At 54.0% G+C, this 17,831-nt stretch overlaps 1 protein-coding gene across 1 annotated transcript; it reads right to left on the reverse strand.

Moving 5' to 3' along the window:
• Positions 1 to 10,123: 10,123 nt before the first annotated feature.
• On the reverse strand, positions 10,124 to 14,498 carry CCDC71 (coiled-coil domain containing 71). The gene is made up of 2 exons (XM_019416797.2): positions 14,372 to 14,498; positions 10,124 to 11,768 (listed from the first exon to the last, which is right to left on the reverse strand). The coding sequence occupies exon 2, from the start codon at positions 11,714 to 11,716 to the stop codon at positions 10,295 to 10,297; it is 1,422 nt and encodes a 473-aa protein (XP_019272342.1). The 5' UTR covers positions 11,717 to 11,768; positions 14,372 to 14,498; the 3' UTR covers positions 10,124 to 10,294.
• Between the last annotated feature and the right edge of the window lie 3,333 nt (positions 14,499 to 17,831).

The following is a 17,831-nucleotide window of genomic DNA, read 5'->3' on the forward strand; positions in this document are numbered from 1 at the left end:
CCACATGTGTTCAAGCAGCTTTGCTGCCCTCTGTTCCAGGGCCCCAGGATGACACCTGCTTGCTCAGTATCTGCTCATTCTGCACCAGTGGTGCTCCAACCTTGAGGATCAGGTCATCTGAACCAGGTTCTGACCTTTGGCCCTAATCTCTGACCCTGGTCCTCAATTCTGTCATGACTTTAACTCTGACCCCAGCCCTAAGTGAGCTCTAACCCTAATTAACATTTGAGCCCTGTTGTGAACTTTGACCCCAGCTCTGATCCCTACAAGAATCTGGACCTGACCTGGACCCAGCCCTGACCCTCCTACACCATCCCTGTTCTGACTCTGACCTGTCCACTGACCCTGATCCCACTCCATACCCCACCCCACCATGGACCAGCCATGCACCTTTTAGCCAACTCTAGCTGTTAGGCACCCACTTCAGCAGCTCTTGGGCTCAGCTTGTGCCTGCTGTACCCACTCTCCTGCATCTTGCCCTGTGGCCACCAGGCTATGTGTGCCCTTCTTCAACTCTACCACGCCTAACTGGGCCATCTGCAACTCCTAGAGCAGGACTTGAACCGAAAACCCACCCCACCTAGATCCTACTATTTCAGACAGATTGCTGCCCAAGGTTCCTGGGGGCGGAAGGGGGCTGAGACTCTGCCTCAGCCCAGTATAGCCCAGTCCCAGCCTAAATCCCACCTCTGACACCTCAATGCCCAGTGTACCCATATCACCTTGCCCAGGCCCCCAGCCATGCCCATGGCATGTACTGCTTGCTCTTCTCCCCTCTCAGCCTGCTGCTGACAAGGCCAAGTAGGTCTTGAAAGCCACAGCTGCACTGGACAGATGCCCCAGGACTGGGGTCACATCCACTGCCACTGCCAGTATCATCCAGGCCAGGTGCCATGCCACCTGGGGCAAAGGTCAAAGATCACAGGGAGGTCCCAGCAGGGTAGCAACTAAGTAGGGTGCTCACATGGTCTGTGTATTTAGTAATGCCAGGGTATCATAGTGGTTCAAGCATCTCAGGGGGAGAATGGAGAAAACAGCAGCCACTGAACAAGAGGTGTGAAGGAGCTGGGGGTAATGAGGCCTCCAGGCCTCGGAGTGTCTGTTTTGCTGACTGCAGTCCTTGTTCTGCAGCCCTTGTATGACTTCCCACCTCAGCCAGCTGAACATCCAGTGCTTGGTCCTGGGCCCTAGCTGTCCCCCACCCCAACCCCTGAAGGGGACAGATGATCAGTTGGACATCCCTGTCCTCCCCATCCTCTGACCTCTGCCTCCAGTCTCCTGGCCCTTCACCAGGTCTGCTGTGCCTGATGGAGGACACCTTCAGCTCTGGGCAGTTCCTGGCCTATGGTGTCTGGTGCAGGGAGGGCACTCTGGATCTGACTCAGCAAGAGGGCAATGCTCACTGTCCCACCTTAGGGGAGGGGCACTGCCAGCCCATGCCATGCACCAGCTGCACACTCACAGCATCTGCACCTTCATATGTAGGAACTGGAGTAGGAATCTTGGATATGAACTCGATTCCTGACCCAACAAACCCTGACTCTAACCTCTCACTGACCCTGCCTCTGACATGACTACATGGTGTGCTGGGGGCTAATAAGAGCCAAGTATTAAATTTTCAGGAATTTTATGGGGCGCCTGGGTGGCTCGGTCGGTTAAGCGGCCGACTTCGGCTCAGGTCATGATCTCGCGGTCCGTGAGTTCGAGCCCCACGTCGGGCTCTGTGCTGACTGCTCAGAGCCTGGAACCTGTTTCAGATTCTGTGTCTCCCTCTCTCTCTGCCCCTCCCCTGTTCATGCTCTGTCTCTCTCTGTCTCAAAAATAAATAAACGTTAAAAAAAAATTTTTTTTTAATTTTTTTCAGGAATTTTGTGAATTAGCTGATAAGTGGTAGGTAGACTAAAATCAGCCATGGTGGGTTTGCTCACACCATGCAAATTGATAAACACTACCAATCAGTTCCCTCTGACCTCCAACCAGCTGTTAAACATTTAGGAGCATACTAGTGCTCCCATCTGACCCCTGGTTAGCCCTTATGAATATTTCTCATTCTGGAAGGAGTATCACAACAGTGTTCTAGATGCCCACCTGCCCCTGCCCTCAGCTGTGAACAGACACACAACAAGCAGACATGTACCCAAGAAGAAACACTGGAGGATCTGCACAGTTGCTTGTAGAGGGGCTATGGTGGCCACACCCCAGGACCCCCTTACACGATGTCTCCCAGGCCTGGATTCCTGTGGAGCTTGCTGTGGCCTGAATTTGCTGCAGCTCGTAGGGGTGAGTCAGATGTGGAATGTATCTCCTGCACCCCTATGACTCCCCGCTTGGCTCCAATGCATGGCCCCAATGGCTCTGTACTAGTTGGTTAATGCTGCCCTAGGATTGTGGCAGCTATATCAAGGCTATTGGAAGAGTTATGGGAAGCAACCAGAGCCCACTGGGTAGTGGCAGGGTCCCAGGGCAAGAGGCAACACCACAGGGTATCAGGAACATAGGCCAGTCCAGGTCCCCAACCCCTGCATTCCTGTAAACAAGCCAGATGATCCAGTGAGAATTGTATGTCCCAGATATCCCCTATTGCCCTACACCAGGTTTTGGCTAGAAGAAAGTCCTCGCCTTGGCGAAACCCCCTATAGTGATCCATCTCTCCACCCACCACTTCAACTTTGACTGAGTCTCAGAAGCTATGGACACAACATCTGGATCCTGTCAACCAGCTTCATCAGTTTCAGCTCCCACATAGTTGCTCCTGTCCCTGGCTGGCCCATCCCCCACAGCAGCTGCTCTGTCCACCACCAGTCTCTTGGGCCTGTCCTAGGATGCTGTCTCATTCTCCAAATGTGGTCACAACCTGGGCTCCAAGCAGGGCCTCTTGGGAAAGCAGGCAGCTGAGGAGGCTTGGGCCTCAGCATCTGCAGGAGATGGCAGGGATGGATAGAGGGGTGGCTCAGGACTCCACTAGTTGAGGCAGGGTCAGTTAGACTTCTGGGTTTCCCCAGGCACATAAGCAAAAGCACCTGGCCCCTTCCTTCTGCCCCAGCCTAGCCCCTACCCTCAACTGCTGCCCATTCCCCTGCTCATTAGGCCTCATCTTGGGCTCCTGTTGCCCTCTTGGGCCAGGCAAGCCCTTGACACAGTTTAGCTCCCAGGATAATTCTTCCAGACGTTCACACTGCCTCGTAACTCATGGCTCTCTTTCTGCCACAACCTGTCCTGTGGCCCACAGTGTCTGAGCCAAAGCAGTCACTTTCTTCCTGCAGGAAGATGTACTCTCCTTTATGACTCCTCACTCAGGAAAACCCACCTGACTCCCAGACCCAGGACGCAAGACAGGCCGACCTGAGACCCCCTGAATCCCCAACCCTGAGAAGCTAGCTGGAGACCTCCCCCTTACTGACCCAAGACCCCTGTCCTGAATCCAGCTATCCACTCTGTTAGTTGCTCCAGAGTCCCCACAATGGGTGAAGAAGATTCCAGGAGAGTCTGTGCCTGGTGGAGTACTACCTCCAGGGCCTGTAGGTGTCCACCCTAGCCCTGGGCACCCCAGCCAGGCATCCCCTTGTGTAGGGGGGCCACTTCTTGGGCCACAGTTTCTAGCTGCAGCTGGAGCAGAGCTAGACGTTGGTCCCAGGAGGTGAAACAGGTGGGGCCTGGATACAAGACACAAACTCACAGGCCCAGACCACCCCAAGACCTGGACCCCCAGGACTTAGGTTCCCATTAACCGAAGATCCCAGGGATCCCATCCCTACTAAGGCTCTAGTGTCCTATGACCCCACCCTATTTCTCAGACTCCTCACCTGGGGCAATTCACTGCTGTAATAGGTTTGCCATCAGGATGGTGGGCACATGGAGGGTCATGCTGTCTACAAAGTTGGGGCCACAGCCAACTAGGAGAGGCCCCCGAGACTGTACAGTGGGGAGGAGCAGGCTAGGGAGCTCTCTGGGGACAAGTCGAGTGTCAGTGTCCTCTAACATTCTGGCTCTCTCCTCTCCCACACTGCCCTGAAAATATGGGCTGTAAGACACCAAACCTCTGATCATGCTGATGCTCCCACCTAGACTTCCTCACCTTCCTAACCCAGCCCAGCCTCTTGTTCAAACCAGTCGTCTCCACACACTCACTCCCTCCCTCCCCTGAAAACCAAGTCTAAGCTTTGGTTTTCTCTTGCCCCTGCTCCTCCTGGACACTCATAGGCAACAGGGGGTCAGCTGGCTGGAAGCCCTGGCCAAGTTCAGCTTCAGCAGTGGTTTGGTCAAAGGCAACACAGAAGTGCCCAGATGGGAATTCATGGCAGCCATGGAGGTGGGGGTGGCACAGGCAGAAGCCCTCCCCAGCAGAACACCTGAACTAATGTGGGGGCAGGGAAGGAGAGTCAACTCCTGACTCTTATCACTTGATCCCAACTCCCAGGCCCTACCTTGTACCCATTGCTGTAGGCATAGTCACAAGGCCTGTAGCCCAAAGAGTCACCGCTCAGACTCCAGAACTCGGACTGTAAGAGAGAGCAAGTAGGTGGAGAAAGGACAGGAAGATCTGGGGCCTAGGGGGTCATATGCTGGGACTGCCTGTTGCAAGAGGAAGGGGAGTGAGCACAGGGCCTCAATGCTCCTCTGGCTGTAGCTGAGAGGGGGTGAGGAGACCTCAGTATACTCCTGCACAGCTTCATAAGAGGTAAGATGAGGATACTGCAGAGGCTGAAGTAAAAGTTAAAGGATTTATGTTCAAGGAGAGGCAAGAAGTGGATGGAATTCTTTCTTGGACTGAGTCTTCCTCCAAATATGTTTGTTGCGAAACATCTTTAAACCCAGTGCACAATATGTTGTAACTTGCTTCATTGCTTTTCCTTTTATGTTCCCAAAGCTCCCACCTGAGGGCATATGCTGGTTCAGCTAGCTGAAGTGGTGTTGACCTTGGTAACCAGATCAAGGAGTAGAACCAACCCATGTGCAAGGCTCAGTCTAGAGTCACACTGATTATACAGCCTTATACTTGTCAGCTGCTAGAAGCCTAGTGCCCAAAATCATGGTCAAATCAGAAGGTGGGGCGAGGCTTACCAGATAAAGTCTGCAGTCCCATCCAGTGACAGGCACTGCTGGAGGTATCACAGGCATGAGTGCCAGGGACCTGGCCTCAGGGGTAGTGTCTACGGGCTAGGGCACAGGGCTCGCAGGGTGCTATTGGGATTCCTGCAGGGATAGGCGCATGCATGTGTCATTAGAGCAGTGATTGGGGGCAGAGCAAGGACATGAGGGTTGGGTCTACTCTCAGGGTAACTCACACTGACAACCTTCTGCCTGAGTGGGGCTTAAGCCACAGTGACCAGGCCGGCAGAAGTCACAGCACTGGCCCGACATGAACTCTGCAGCGACACTGCCCAGAGAGGAGGCTGCGGGTCTTTCTGTGTGGGCATCACACAACCCCCCTTCCAAAGTAGCCATAGAGTCATAGTCACAGGCTGAATCATGGATCAGAAGTGAGGACAGAGTTAGGTCAGAGGTCACCATGGAGCTGAAGGATCAGGGTCAGAGGTGGGATTGGGGATTGGAAGGCTCACGTTTGCAAGAGTGAAGAGAACGGGGTTCTTCCTGGGGATCTCAGTGGAAGGGCTGGCAGAGTTCACAGTGGCACCCAGCTGTGTTGTGCTGACATGTATCACACACGCCTCCAGTCACATTGCCAGATGCCAGATACAGGGCTATGTCAAAATGACAACTGTGGGCGTGCCCATTACACATGCATTCTGGGGCAGAACAAGGAATGGGGCAGAACAAGGATATGGAGCAGGCTGACTTAGGTGATTATGGCCAGGCACAGAGGACACGGCACGTATCCTGCCAGGTGTGGGGGTGCCCAGGCTCTGCTGCATGCCATAGGTGGTACTAGCATAGGTCCTACCAATGCTCACAGTGGGTACCAACTGTGTGGTGATGGCAGACGCAAAGGCCACGCACCTGGCAGGGAGGAGGGCAAGATGAGTCTGCCCCAGTCCCCCAGCTTGCCCACCCCAGCAGCCACAGGATGCCTCTTTCATGGTGCTCACCATGCCTTTCATGTTGGCTGGGGCCTTAGCTGTGGGCCTGCACTCAGAGGCATGGCCATGGCATAGGCACCTGCCTCTGGCCACAAGCTCTTAAAGGACATAATAGTAGAAGGGGTGTCCCTTTAGGCTCCTCCAGCAGCCTATCACCCAGTGTGTGCAATTTGGAGTTCACATGGAGATTTGTCACATGCAAGAGTTCTGGAGACACGGACTGGGGACCTCAGGTGCACTGATCATCATCCCTCTATGGCTGGGATGGAATAGGGGTAAGGGTTTCTTCTCTCTCTGCATCATTGCAGCCACCTCCTCCAGCATTCATGCTGTGGGACTCCCCCATACCTGCTCCTCTAGGCATACCATCTTAGGATGACCACAGCCTAATGGTGATAATTCTACCTCTGCACTGCTCCAACCATGACATCACTCCTGAGGTGAGACCTGCACATCCCACCTCTTCCTGGATACCCCATCCTGGCATTACTAGTTGAAAACTACTTCCCCACTGGAGTAAACCATTCCATTCCCCAGTCTATCGTCAAAACTAGAAATCAGTTTACCATCCAGCCAAACCATATATGGTATTAGTTTGCTTATTTATCAAGTTTTTCTCATTTTCATGTCAGATCCAAGACACTTTATCTGCTCCCCACTGAACACTGCTCAGAAGACAGATGTCTGGCACACAGTGGAGCTCAATGGGCACTTGTTCAATGTACACATGGGACAGATGGGTCCATGGCTCCTTTCTGCTCCACAGCTTAAGTCAGTTACTGAACCAAGTTTCCTCTTATACCTCCCTTTGCTGAGTGTCTCTCTCCTGATCAGAAGAGCAAGCAAGACCTGCTTGGGAACCTAGCATGGGGGCTCAGGGCAAGTAGTTGGTAATAACCAGTCAAGGTAGGTGGAGAGTAGAGAAAAAGCCAGGTTGGGGTATGTCATGCTTTAGTACTCACCTGGCCTGACTCTGTGTTGCCCTGCTGGGTTATGGTTATGTGTCTTGTCTTTCATGACTTGTTTTACAAGAAAGAGGTCACAACCCAGAGATGCCGTGGTGCCACCTAGAGGCAGCTGCAGAGATGCCAGACACCAAGTAAGGCCAGGGTGATGAATCAGGATGAGGACTCATCAGGGTGATGAGTCAGGGGGACCAGAATAGGGGCTGTGATGGAGGCTCATAAAAGGGACAGTTATAAGGTACAGCGACAGGTGCAGAAATGGGGTACATTGTTGATAGCTGGCATAGAAAGTAGTGATGGGAACCACAAAGGGGTCCCACAAAGAATTTGTGATGGGGCAGAGATAGAAACTGCCAGTCCCTATACACTGGGCATAGGTATGGGGAACAATGATGGGACAGGAAAGGGGGGCCATATTAGGTCCATAATAGAGGACCATGATGGGATAGAGCCAGGGAATAATGCTGGGGGACGGAGCTGGCTTGCCTCCCACCATACCTCACTGGTGTACACACCCAAGCAGGACCTCACCTCCCTGCATTATCTGGCTGTCCTGACATGCTGTGGAGAGGATTACCCTGAATCGTGGGATTGTTTAGGTTCTCCATCAAAATGGCTGGGTCCAGAACTTTGAAAATAACCTGGAAGAAGCAAACCTGAGCCTCTGGCTTCACCCCAGGGCCCAACCTCCCTTCCTCTAGGTTGACCTTGCCCTCAGCGGAAGGCTCAATGTTGGAGTAATGCTGGTCACAAACCAGCCCTGTTTCTGTGGCCAGGGGTGGGAGGGATCCCAGGAAAGAGGCCTGAGCAGCTGTAGGCAAAGTATCAGCATACATGCCGAGTGGCCATGGTCATTGAATGCTCCAGAAGCAGAGTTGCCAGGCAGAATGTCTAAGGACAAGAGGGGGTCCTTGGGTCACCAGAGGGAAGCATCACTGGTGGCTGTGAGGTCAGGAGGCACAGAGCAAGCCTTTAGGCTGGGGCATGATGAACGTCATGATGAGGTGGGTAACGTAGAAGGCACTCTCTAGGTCCAGCTGGATGGTGACGTTCTCAACACCTGTAACCACAAGGGCCAATCAGAGTGACTGAGCCCTGACCCTAGACCTGCACACATGGGCACATGGGTACCGTCACCTCTCTCTGCTGGCCATCAGGTCTTGTTTCTTCCACGACCACTCCAAATCACATTCTCAGTGCCATGGCCTCCCTGATCCCAAATGTCACAAAAGAAGGAATTCTCAGATTCCTGCAAGAGGTACGTGGTTGGCCCCCAAGCCCCAAATTTCACAGCACAGGCCTTCCCCTCCCAGCAATGATCTGAACCCCCACAAAGCCAAACCTGCCCAGGAAAACCCAGAGATACCATCTCCAGGGCCCTCACCCTCCTCCCCACCTGGGGGTGACTGACAATGAAGTAGGGCTCAGAGACCACAGGAGGACAAAGTTCTGGCCATGGTCAACAATCAAATTGCCAGTAGGTGGGTAGCAGCTGCCACTTGAGCATTCAGGTAGGGGAAGTGTGTCTGACACCTCCTCAATTGTTCTGGAAGCCAGGACTGGGAAAGACAGCATCTGAACAGAGATCCTAAGGGTTCCCCCACCTCATTCTGCCCCATAAGAGGCCTGGAGATTTTTTCTCCCGCTCTGGATGGCTCTCAGGGAAAGAGCCAACCTCTCACCCGCTGGTGGCAGAAGCAGAACTGAAAGGAGCTGCAGACTGGAGAGAAGGCCTAGCCAGGCTGGGGGTCCTGGGCCATGGGAGCTGAAATCAGACCTGAGAGAGAGGATGAACAGCGGGCTGCCCTTGAGGAACTGGGTGTGGCCCCATACTCACATGGTAGATAAAAGCAGGATTGCCAGAGACAAGGAGCATACAGGGCTGTGAAGCCATGGTGAGGCTGGGAGCAAAGGGGGTCCCCAGAGCCTGGGAGCCAATGGAGGTCACACCCTATTAATTGCAGCCACCAGATGCAGAATAAAGGTGGGGAGGGCGTACCAAGAAACAAACAGAACTTCTCTACAGGTCTGCCATCCAATATGGCTGGCACTAGTGGGGCCAGGATTCAGACTAAACCATACAGGCAGAAAAGATCCAATTCTCATTCAAATGAGGCTCCCACCTCTATCCCTGAAAGGCTGTAGGTCTCTAGGAGCCTCTGGGGAATGTGTCCCTGTCCCTGCCAGCCCCAGGCACTGCCTTTGGGCTGGGCAATCAGGAAAGGAGGGCAAATGGGCAGAGACCTAGTTCTGCTTGGGGCCCAGCCCCCTCTCCAAAGCATGAAGAGCGGAAATGTCTGAAATACACAGGCCCCTGTTGGGAGGCATAAGGCTGGACCTGGAAACAGAGTGCTTGGGACCCAGGCGAAAGCACTGCTGATGGGGTGAAGCAGTGTGGAAACTCTCCTGGTTCAGTTAACAGAGTACCCAACTCATCCAAGGCGAAAATTCTGCAGTCAGTGGACAGACTCTGTGGCTCTACAACCCAGAGCCCTGGCCTCTGACTCAACTCCCAACCCCTTGCTATTAACTGGGGAAGATGAGGCTGGAACAAGGAGAGGCAGAAATACTATAGCTAATTTAGGCCTGGCCCTGCCCCAGACAAGCTCAGGCAAAGCCCCAAAGTTTCAGCCAGAGCAGGGTAGGAGACAATGGCCCCTGGGGAGCAGTACCACAAAACCCCCTTTCCCTGGCCTAAAAACCTGCTGGCTGCAAAGTTCCCCACAGAGCCACCTACTGTCCTCCTGCAGGGGGCCTACCTGGTCAGTGCAGACCTAAGGGGAGGAATAGAGTGGCTCTGCCCCTGCCCTCAGGGGCAGCTTCTCACACATCTACAAAGGCCAGCATCTCTAGAGAAGCCTGGGAGCTACTCTTTTCACTCACATCCAGGACTTGTCAGGGGCTACCAGGACCCACTTTGGCAGCCCTGTTCCTGGGGCCACTCCTCCTATATGCTCAAGCTGGCCTACCAGCAACTATAAACACAAAAAAGACCATGAAGGGTGGGCAGGGAGACTGGAAGGTGGAAAGGTATAAAACGTGATAGATGGAACAGTGGAGGTACAACTTGAAGAGTAACAAATCACAGTGCATCGCGCCATGAGAACACCCCTCCCACCCGCCCATACCACCCCATATCCTCCAGTCTCTGAAAGGAGAATGGTGGCTCTCAGAGCTCTGGAGAGGCACCCGGAGTCCTTGGGGTTGTAGAATCCATGGGCATTGCACACTGTGCCACTGGTCACACAGACAACTGGGCTCAGTTTCCCCAAACATTGCTACATGAAGGAATCAGAGTGCTGAGTATGGCAGCAATGGCTGGAGCTGTATTACAGGGGACAGGTTCACACGGAGGATCCGCTGAGCCCGCTGCCGAACCTCATCGTCTGAGGACCGCCTGTCCACCTTGATGGCCCGGAATTTCAGCAGCTTTGCTGTTCCAGGCCTTAGCCATGCCTTAGGGGATCGGGACCCAAGTCGTGTTCTTTTCCGGGGAGGAAGATCCTTTGCCTCCTCAGCCCTTTTCCTCTTCTGCCCCACAGTCTCAGGGTGGCTTTTCTGGCCCCTTCTTGCAGTCCTGGTCTGAACAGACCCTTTTGGCCTGCCTCTGCTCCTGGACTGGGTCTGAGTTACCTTGGCCTTAGATCTCACTGCCTTGGCCTTGGCCTGCACTGCCTTGGCCTTGGCCCGCATAGCCTTGGCTTTGGCCTTGATCCGTGCTGCTTTGGCCTTGGCCCTGATCCGTGCTGCCTTGGCCTTGGCCCTCATCTGTGCTGCCTTGGCTTTTGCCCGGGCCTTGGCAGCTCTGGCCTGTGTTCGAGCCACCTTGGCCTGGGCAGCTTTGGCCAGTGTTCGAGCTGCCTTGGCCTGGGATGTTTTGGTGCCCAGGGCAGAGCCACTTTTCATTTGTAGGCCACTGAGGGACCCAGTAGCTTTGCAGGTCTTTTTCCGGGGCATAGTGCCTTGTTGGGGTCTGGCCCTGGGGCCTCTATGAGTCAGACATTTGGGGCCCTTGCTTGTGCCTGTTTTGGGAGCTTTGGGCCGAGAGTTCCCTGGTCTCTTCCCTGGACCTTTGCGCAGCTTCAGGGGAGAGTCTGTAAGTGAGAGCTGCAGTGACTGTGCCTTATGCTTGGCACCCAAGCAGGGCATGGGAGTCTTTAGTGGAACCAGGGCCTCAAGGACAACAGAGAGCCGCATGGCAGGGTAGACACCTGGATAGAGGTGGGCAGGGAAGCCCACTGCTGCACCCCGGGCACGGCTGGCACTTGACTGCTTCAGGGAGCTCAGCAGCAGGTTGGTGGTAGCGTGCTTGGCAAGGGCTGGTGTGGATGCTTTGGCCAGCCTTCCAGATAGTGGCATAGGGAGCAGCGTGGCCCGGCCTGCAGGCAGTCGCATGGCAGTTCGGGGAGCACTGGCTGGAGGTGATGTGGCAGCTGGGGTGGGGGCACGAGCTTGCAGCTTCGTCTGGCTTGGGGGGTTAGCTGTGCATGAACTATAGCCATAGACATCACCGCTGCGCAGGATGGTAGGTTGGAAGCCATCATCCCGCAGGCCCTGCAGGAAGGCTACAAGCTGGGCCTCTGTGGCACTGAGATCCTGACTCATGGGGTTAAAGACAAGCAGCGCCTCCTCCAGGGCCTTCTTCCCTGCCGTGGAGATCCGCGACCAGGAGTGCACAGCTTTCTCCTCCACATGCTGCACCACTACGCTCATGGCATTAGGCACTGCAGATCCGCCTGGGTATCCGCAAATCAGCGCTTGGCACCTCCAAGACAAGAAGAAAAGAATCAGTAAGAATGGCACTGAAGGGCGTTTGGGATGGTACAGCATGTTACTCTTGATTTCGGGGTTGTGAGTTCAAGCCCCATGTTGAGTGTAGAGATTACTTAAAGAAGATATATCATTAGGGGCACCTGGGTGGCTCAGTTGGTTAAGCGGCCGACTTCGGCTCAGGTCATGATCTCGCAGTCCGTGAGTTCGAGCCCCGCATGGAGCTCTGTGCTGATCGCTCAGAGCCTGGAGCCTGTTTCAGATTCTGTGTCTCCCTCTCTCTCTGACCCTCCCCCGTTCATGCTCTGTCTCTCTCTGTCTCAAAAATAAACGTTAAAAAAAAAATTAAAAAAAAGAAAATATATCATTTAATTAATTAAAAAAAAAAAGATTGGGGCACCTGTGGCTCAGTAACTTGAGCATCTGACTTTGGCTCAAGTCACGATCTCATGGTTCATGAGTTTGAGCCCTACATTGGGCTATTGTCAGCGTAGAGTCAGCTTCGGATCCTCTGTCTTCCTCTCTCTGCCCCTCCCCCGCTGGCTTCCTCTCTTAAAATAATTAACTAAACTTAAAAAAAAAAAAAAAAAAAAAAGATGAGCACTGGGATAAGGGACAAGGCATGTAGATAATAAGTCCATCAGGGCCTGTGCTCTCCTTGATAACAACTATGGATACATAGGGCTCTTGCCATAGTGAGCCACTGCTTGGGGCAAAGCCCTGGTTTCCTGACTTACTATAGTGGCAGGGTGAGGATTGGGGTGGCAGGAGGGACCCACATGGGTCAAAGGCAGTTTTGAGATAAATGTCCAGAAGCTCATCAGAGCCATCTAACATGCTGTTGGGGGGTCCCTAGGAAGATTTGGGCTTGGTTGGCCCATTTTAACTCAATTCTCTATTTTCTGAGACCAGAAACCTGGTATTAGACTCAACCCTGGGAATAGAGGTGAATATCCATCTTCAAGGAGTCCTGTACAGAAAGCAAGACAGAGACCATGAAAGTTCTTGGGAGTGCACACTGACACCCAGCTCAGCCTTCCAGTGGGTCAGGGAAGGATTCCTAGGAGAGGCAACACCTAGGTGGGACATGAGTGATGAATAGGAAGGACCAGATGAAAATGGAGCAAAAAGGGGAACAACCAATACAATGTCTTAGAAATGAGAAACAGTAAGGCACATTTAATGTGTGTGACTGGAGTCTGTGGTCAGGGCTGGGCGGTCTAGCTGTGAAACCAGCTGAGAGCAGGGCAACATGAGCCTTTAAGTCTAGTCAAAGAGCCCAGACCTACACTCAATGTCAATGCCCACCTCTGTTCCTCCAGCTGCTGTTATCCAGGTGCTCAGGGATGAACCTCCCTGTCCACCAGAAGTTCTGCTTTTGGAGTCCCCAGACAGGCTCAGAAGCCTGACTCCCAGGACTCAAATCATGGAGACTAACCTCAAAGCAAGAGTCAGACTCTCCTTCAACAGAAACTAAAAAGATAAGTAGCAGATACTCATGACACATGTCTGGGCAATCAGGCTGCCTGTGGGTCAAGCAGCCAGACCAAGAGCTCAAGGTGTGACAGCCAAATGCTCCAACAGGATGGCTAATAAGGTGGACACTAGAAATCTGAGCTGTCCTAACTAGGGTCTGGAGGGCTGCAGACCTCAGTACAGCCCAGATGGAGCTGTTTGGGAACACTCAAGTTGTACCAGGCTTCTCTGAAGAAGCCACAGGCCATCAGTCATGACTAATGTCTAATGCCTAACCTGGTACTGAGGGCTCCCAGAGGGAGCCTGATCCCAGCTGTACCACAGCATTAAAAGATCAGCTGGGATCAGGCAGGTCCCTGGGGCCAAGAGGCGCGTCTGTGCAGCTTCTTCCCACCGCCCTAATGGAGCAGAGGAAGTTTTCAGAATCCCCTGGAGGAAGTGCCCTGGGGCTCTTTGTTTGGAAACATTCTTGGATCCTCAGGTGTCTCTGGCACTTCCTCTCTCCAGAGGCCATTCTCCAAACACAATCCTTGCACATGACTTTACTTCTTTTATTTTTTTCTTTCCAGGGGATGTAGTTTTCAGGGCTGTGAACTGTAGAATAGGGAGGAGCCTGTTTCCCCGCAGGCACAGATATTAGGGGTGAACCGGGGGCTCTTCCGCCCAGGTCGGTCTAGACTCTTGGGAGGGGTCTTCTGGGTTTTCCAAGAGGCTCCGGAAACAGAGGCTGCAGTCTGGTCCCCGACTTCCCTTCACACGTGCCCCCGGGGCCGACAGGGAAGTTGATGAAAGATGGGAGACAGGAGAGGCCTCATCCAAAGGGGACCAGGTTGGGGGGCAGATCAGGGCCACTGGCCTGGGAGTCCGCGTCCCTGGGGCCTGAGCCGCGGGCAGGAGCGGGGATCTTGAAGGCAGCGAAACGCGCGGGGCGGGCGGGGCGAGCCCGACCCGGTCGCGCAGCCCCAGGGTGGGGTCGCTGAGCAGGGGGTGGGGGTGGGGGAGGATCTTGGCCGGGCTAGTGGAGGGCGCGGGTCCCGAAAGGGCCGACCGCCCGGCCCATCCGCCCTGTCGCCTCGCGGACGGCCCCTCCGCGGCGCGGCTAGGCCCATGGCCCCAACCTACCGGCGCCGCCGCGGGGACCCAGGACGCGCCTCTGCGCCGCCTCCGCTGCTCCAACATGGCCGCCCGCTGCGCACCGGAAGTGCGCCGCGCTTCCGCTTCCGGGACCTGGCCCGCCCTAGTGACCCTTGACCCCCCGAGACCCCGTTTCCCCCAAAGTTTGGGAACGGGGTAGGTGGGTACCTAGGAAGGCTTCCTGGAGGAGGTGGCTGCGGGGACCGCTCTAAATCCATCCAGTCCTGTGCAGGAGTCTGAGGAGCAGAGGTGCTCTCAGAGGCTGTGGACAAGGCCTGCCTCAGTCCCAAGCTCCTGACTTGAGGGAAAGAGGAATGTCCCCTGCCTCGTTGGGAGTGTTGCAGGGGTATCTCCTCTGAGGGCAGCAGGCCTGCCTCTCTTCCTGAGAATGAGGCCCACGTGAAAGGATGGTGCTGGCGTGCACACAGCCCAAAACTGGGCATGTACAATCTGAGAGTCCTAGCATACCAATGTGGGCCTGAGGGTACTTGCCTAAGAGCATGTACATGGGTGTGGTGGGAGAACCCTTGCCCAACCTCAGCCCTGTCAATGGCAGGAAGTCCTGCCTCCTAGAATTCCTGTCCTTTGCCTAGGAGACTGGGACCTCAGTCTCGCTACCTGTACTGCTGGGGCCAGCAGAGGCGTGGTGGTTACAGGGTCCATTGCCCAAGCAGCACCAGATGAGAGGACACAGGTCAAAATTAACTCTAGGAGTCTAAGAGGTCAGTCTCTGATCAAAGGCCTATCTTAGTCAGGGGTCCCCCAAGTCCAGGATGGGAGCCAGCATGGAAACTCTGGTTTCATGGATGAGATAGTTGGGGACATTTGTACTTCAGTTAGAGCCTGAGCTATGAGGCAGAAATACTGCCACAACTCTTGGACCCTGGCATGTACAATGGTGCCAAATTTAGTAGCTGAGGGTAGGTGGGAGCCTGTGGGCAGTCACAAGATGCTTCATTTAGGGACTGGTTAATAGCTTTTCTCCCTCCCCATATGACCCCAGGATCCTTAGGCATAGAAGGGTCTAGGCACCCCTAAAGGGAAACACTCACCCCCGCCCTCCCTAGGCCTCAGCTGGCACCTCTGAGCTTCCTAAGGCCTCAACACTCATGGTAAGGCCCTCAGTGCCTTCAAGCATAGCCAAAGTGTGCAACAGTAAATGCAAACTCCTGTTCCTTTGGGGTCAGTGCTTCTAACTCTTCATTCTGTTAGAAAGAGGAGAATGGTGGGGTCCCAAGGGCCAGGATCTCCTGGTACAATCAGGAAGTCCCACCTTGGTATGCCCAGTCTCCAACCGTGGGTGAGCCCTGTCTCTGCCCCATCCATGGTTGAGAATTAGCTGCTACTCTCAGGACCAATCCAGCCTCATCTTCTACCCCAGTTGTCTTCCACAGCTTCTCCAAAGTCAGCAGTGTTGGCCCCCTGTATGTAGGTGGTTCCAGGACTGTGTAAAAAAAAAAAAAAAAAAACAAGTCCCATGAAGAGGTAGAGCTCAGCCATCAGGGATGGCATGGACTTAGGTGTGTCCTGGAAAGGGGAATCCCTCTCTGGTGATGTCCATCCCAGAGTTCAGTGAAAAATGGAGGACTTAGCAGGGTAGGTCCATCCCCAGGCTGTATCCCTTGCAGACATTAGAACTGAAGGGATAGTAGGGGTTAGGGGTCAGGGTTATGGGTACCTAGCACTCTGAGGGGAAGCTGACCCTTCTGCCTCTTGGTGCTCAGTATGTTCCAGATGGAACCCTGGGAGCATTCATCAGAGAAAAGTGTGACCTGACCTGGAATTTGGTGGATGCTGACCCTGTAGGCATAACTGGGATCAGACAGGATGAGGTTGGCAGAGACCACAAGGTTGTCTCAGGATCCAGCTCTTGCTCTCCATTTGGCATCTTTTACAGCCCTGAGTGATGGGACCTAGACCCATTTCCACCTAATCAGAGATCTGGTGGATATCTAGTTGTGGGCGAGGCCAGTGGGCCTGGGAGGGATCACTCAAGGAGGGAGTCTATGTGACAAAGAGAAAAGCCAGGTCTGGATCTTCAGGAGCCACTTCCAAGGGAAAAGAGGAACCAGAGCCTGTAAAAGACTCTGAGAAGCAGCACAAGCAGGAGCAGAGGTGCCAAGGTGTCAGCAAGATTTCAGTTGAGATGAAGACCATAGGGACCTGTAGTTTTAGCTATATGGTGTTCCATAGAGACTTTGACAAGAGCAATTTGGGGGGAGCAGTGGACATGAAGTAGCAGGCGTCAGGTGATTGGAGGGGAGGAAGGGGAGGCTGGAGGGACTTGGGGGTACTGGGATGTGTCTTAAAGTAGGAGGCTTTTAAGCGCTTAATTGCTGGAATGGAGAGGAGAAAGGGCCTGGAAAGGGAATAGTGGGAAATGTGAGCGTTCTGCAGGGCAGTGTGAACACCCCGTGGAGGAAGGTACAAGTGTGCTAAGTGAAGAGCAAGTGAAAGGCAGAGTGAAGTGAGAGGATGGAAGCCACCTAGTCAGGTTCTGAAACCTGCCTTGATACCACCATTTCCATGTAGTCCTTCCAACTCCAACTGCCAGCCTGTGAAAGGAGCTGGACTCTCTCTCTAGTCATGGAGAAGGCTCTGCCCACACTCAGGGCAGGCTTCAGAAGTTTGGCAAACCAAGGACTTAGTGCCTCCCCCCCCCCCCCCCCAAACAGCTCTCAACCCGTGACTGATGGAGATTTGAAAATGAATTCCTCAAGCAACCTTTGCTCTGGGAGAGAACCCAGCAAGATTTGGTCCCAGTTGCCAACAGTGGTAATTTGCTTGATGACACACCCTTTATTGGCTGCTTTCTCTTTCTGCCACTCCTCTGCTGGTGCTTCTTGGCCTCATCTCCCACATTAACTATATATACTGCTATCTTTATCTCCAGATGTGCTTCTGGGGAAAGTGAGACACACACTGTCCATGAAAGAGGGACAAGATAGTAGCAAGCACAGAAACCCACAGGATTTCTTCTGGGTGACCACCAACCTGCACGAATGGGCTCCCAGCTCACAGACTTAGCCAATACTCTGCATGCTCAGAAGATAGGCTGGGCCAGGGTCTGGGTCTGAAATAAATAGGCCTCTGTCATACCAACTTGCTATGAACAGTCACAAAATGTCTTGGGCCCCAGAGTAGCCCAGGCCTCAGGCCCTGGAGAGAGATCTGCCTGGCCTCTGATTCTTGAAGTTCATCCCTTACTCAGAACTACCCTCCCCACAAGAACTTTCCCCACCCAGGCCTGTGGAAGGGCCTGTCAAGCACTGAGGCCGGCACTGTGTGCTCCTCCATCCCCTGCTAGCCTCACTGTCCACCATAGGACTTAGCGCCCTGCTGTGTGCCTGGGGAAGTGCGACCCAGCCGCCGACCCCACCAAAGGCCCAGGCCACGCCCCAAACGTCCTCCAGGGGGCGCCGCCGCGAAGCCGGTCTTTGGGCTCTTT

The sequence above is a fragment of the Panthera pardus genome, unplaced genomic scaffold, assembly GCF_024362965.1.
Source record: "Panthera pardus isolate Hobbes unplaced genomic scaffold, ASM2436296v1 HiC_scaffold_8, whole genome shotgun sequence".
Taxonomy (NCBI): Eukaryota; Metazoa; Chordata; class Mammalia; order Carnivora; family Felidae; genus Panthera; species Panthera pardus.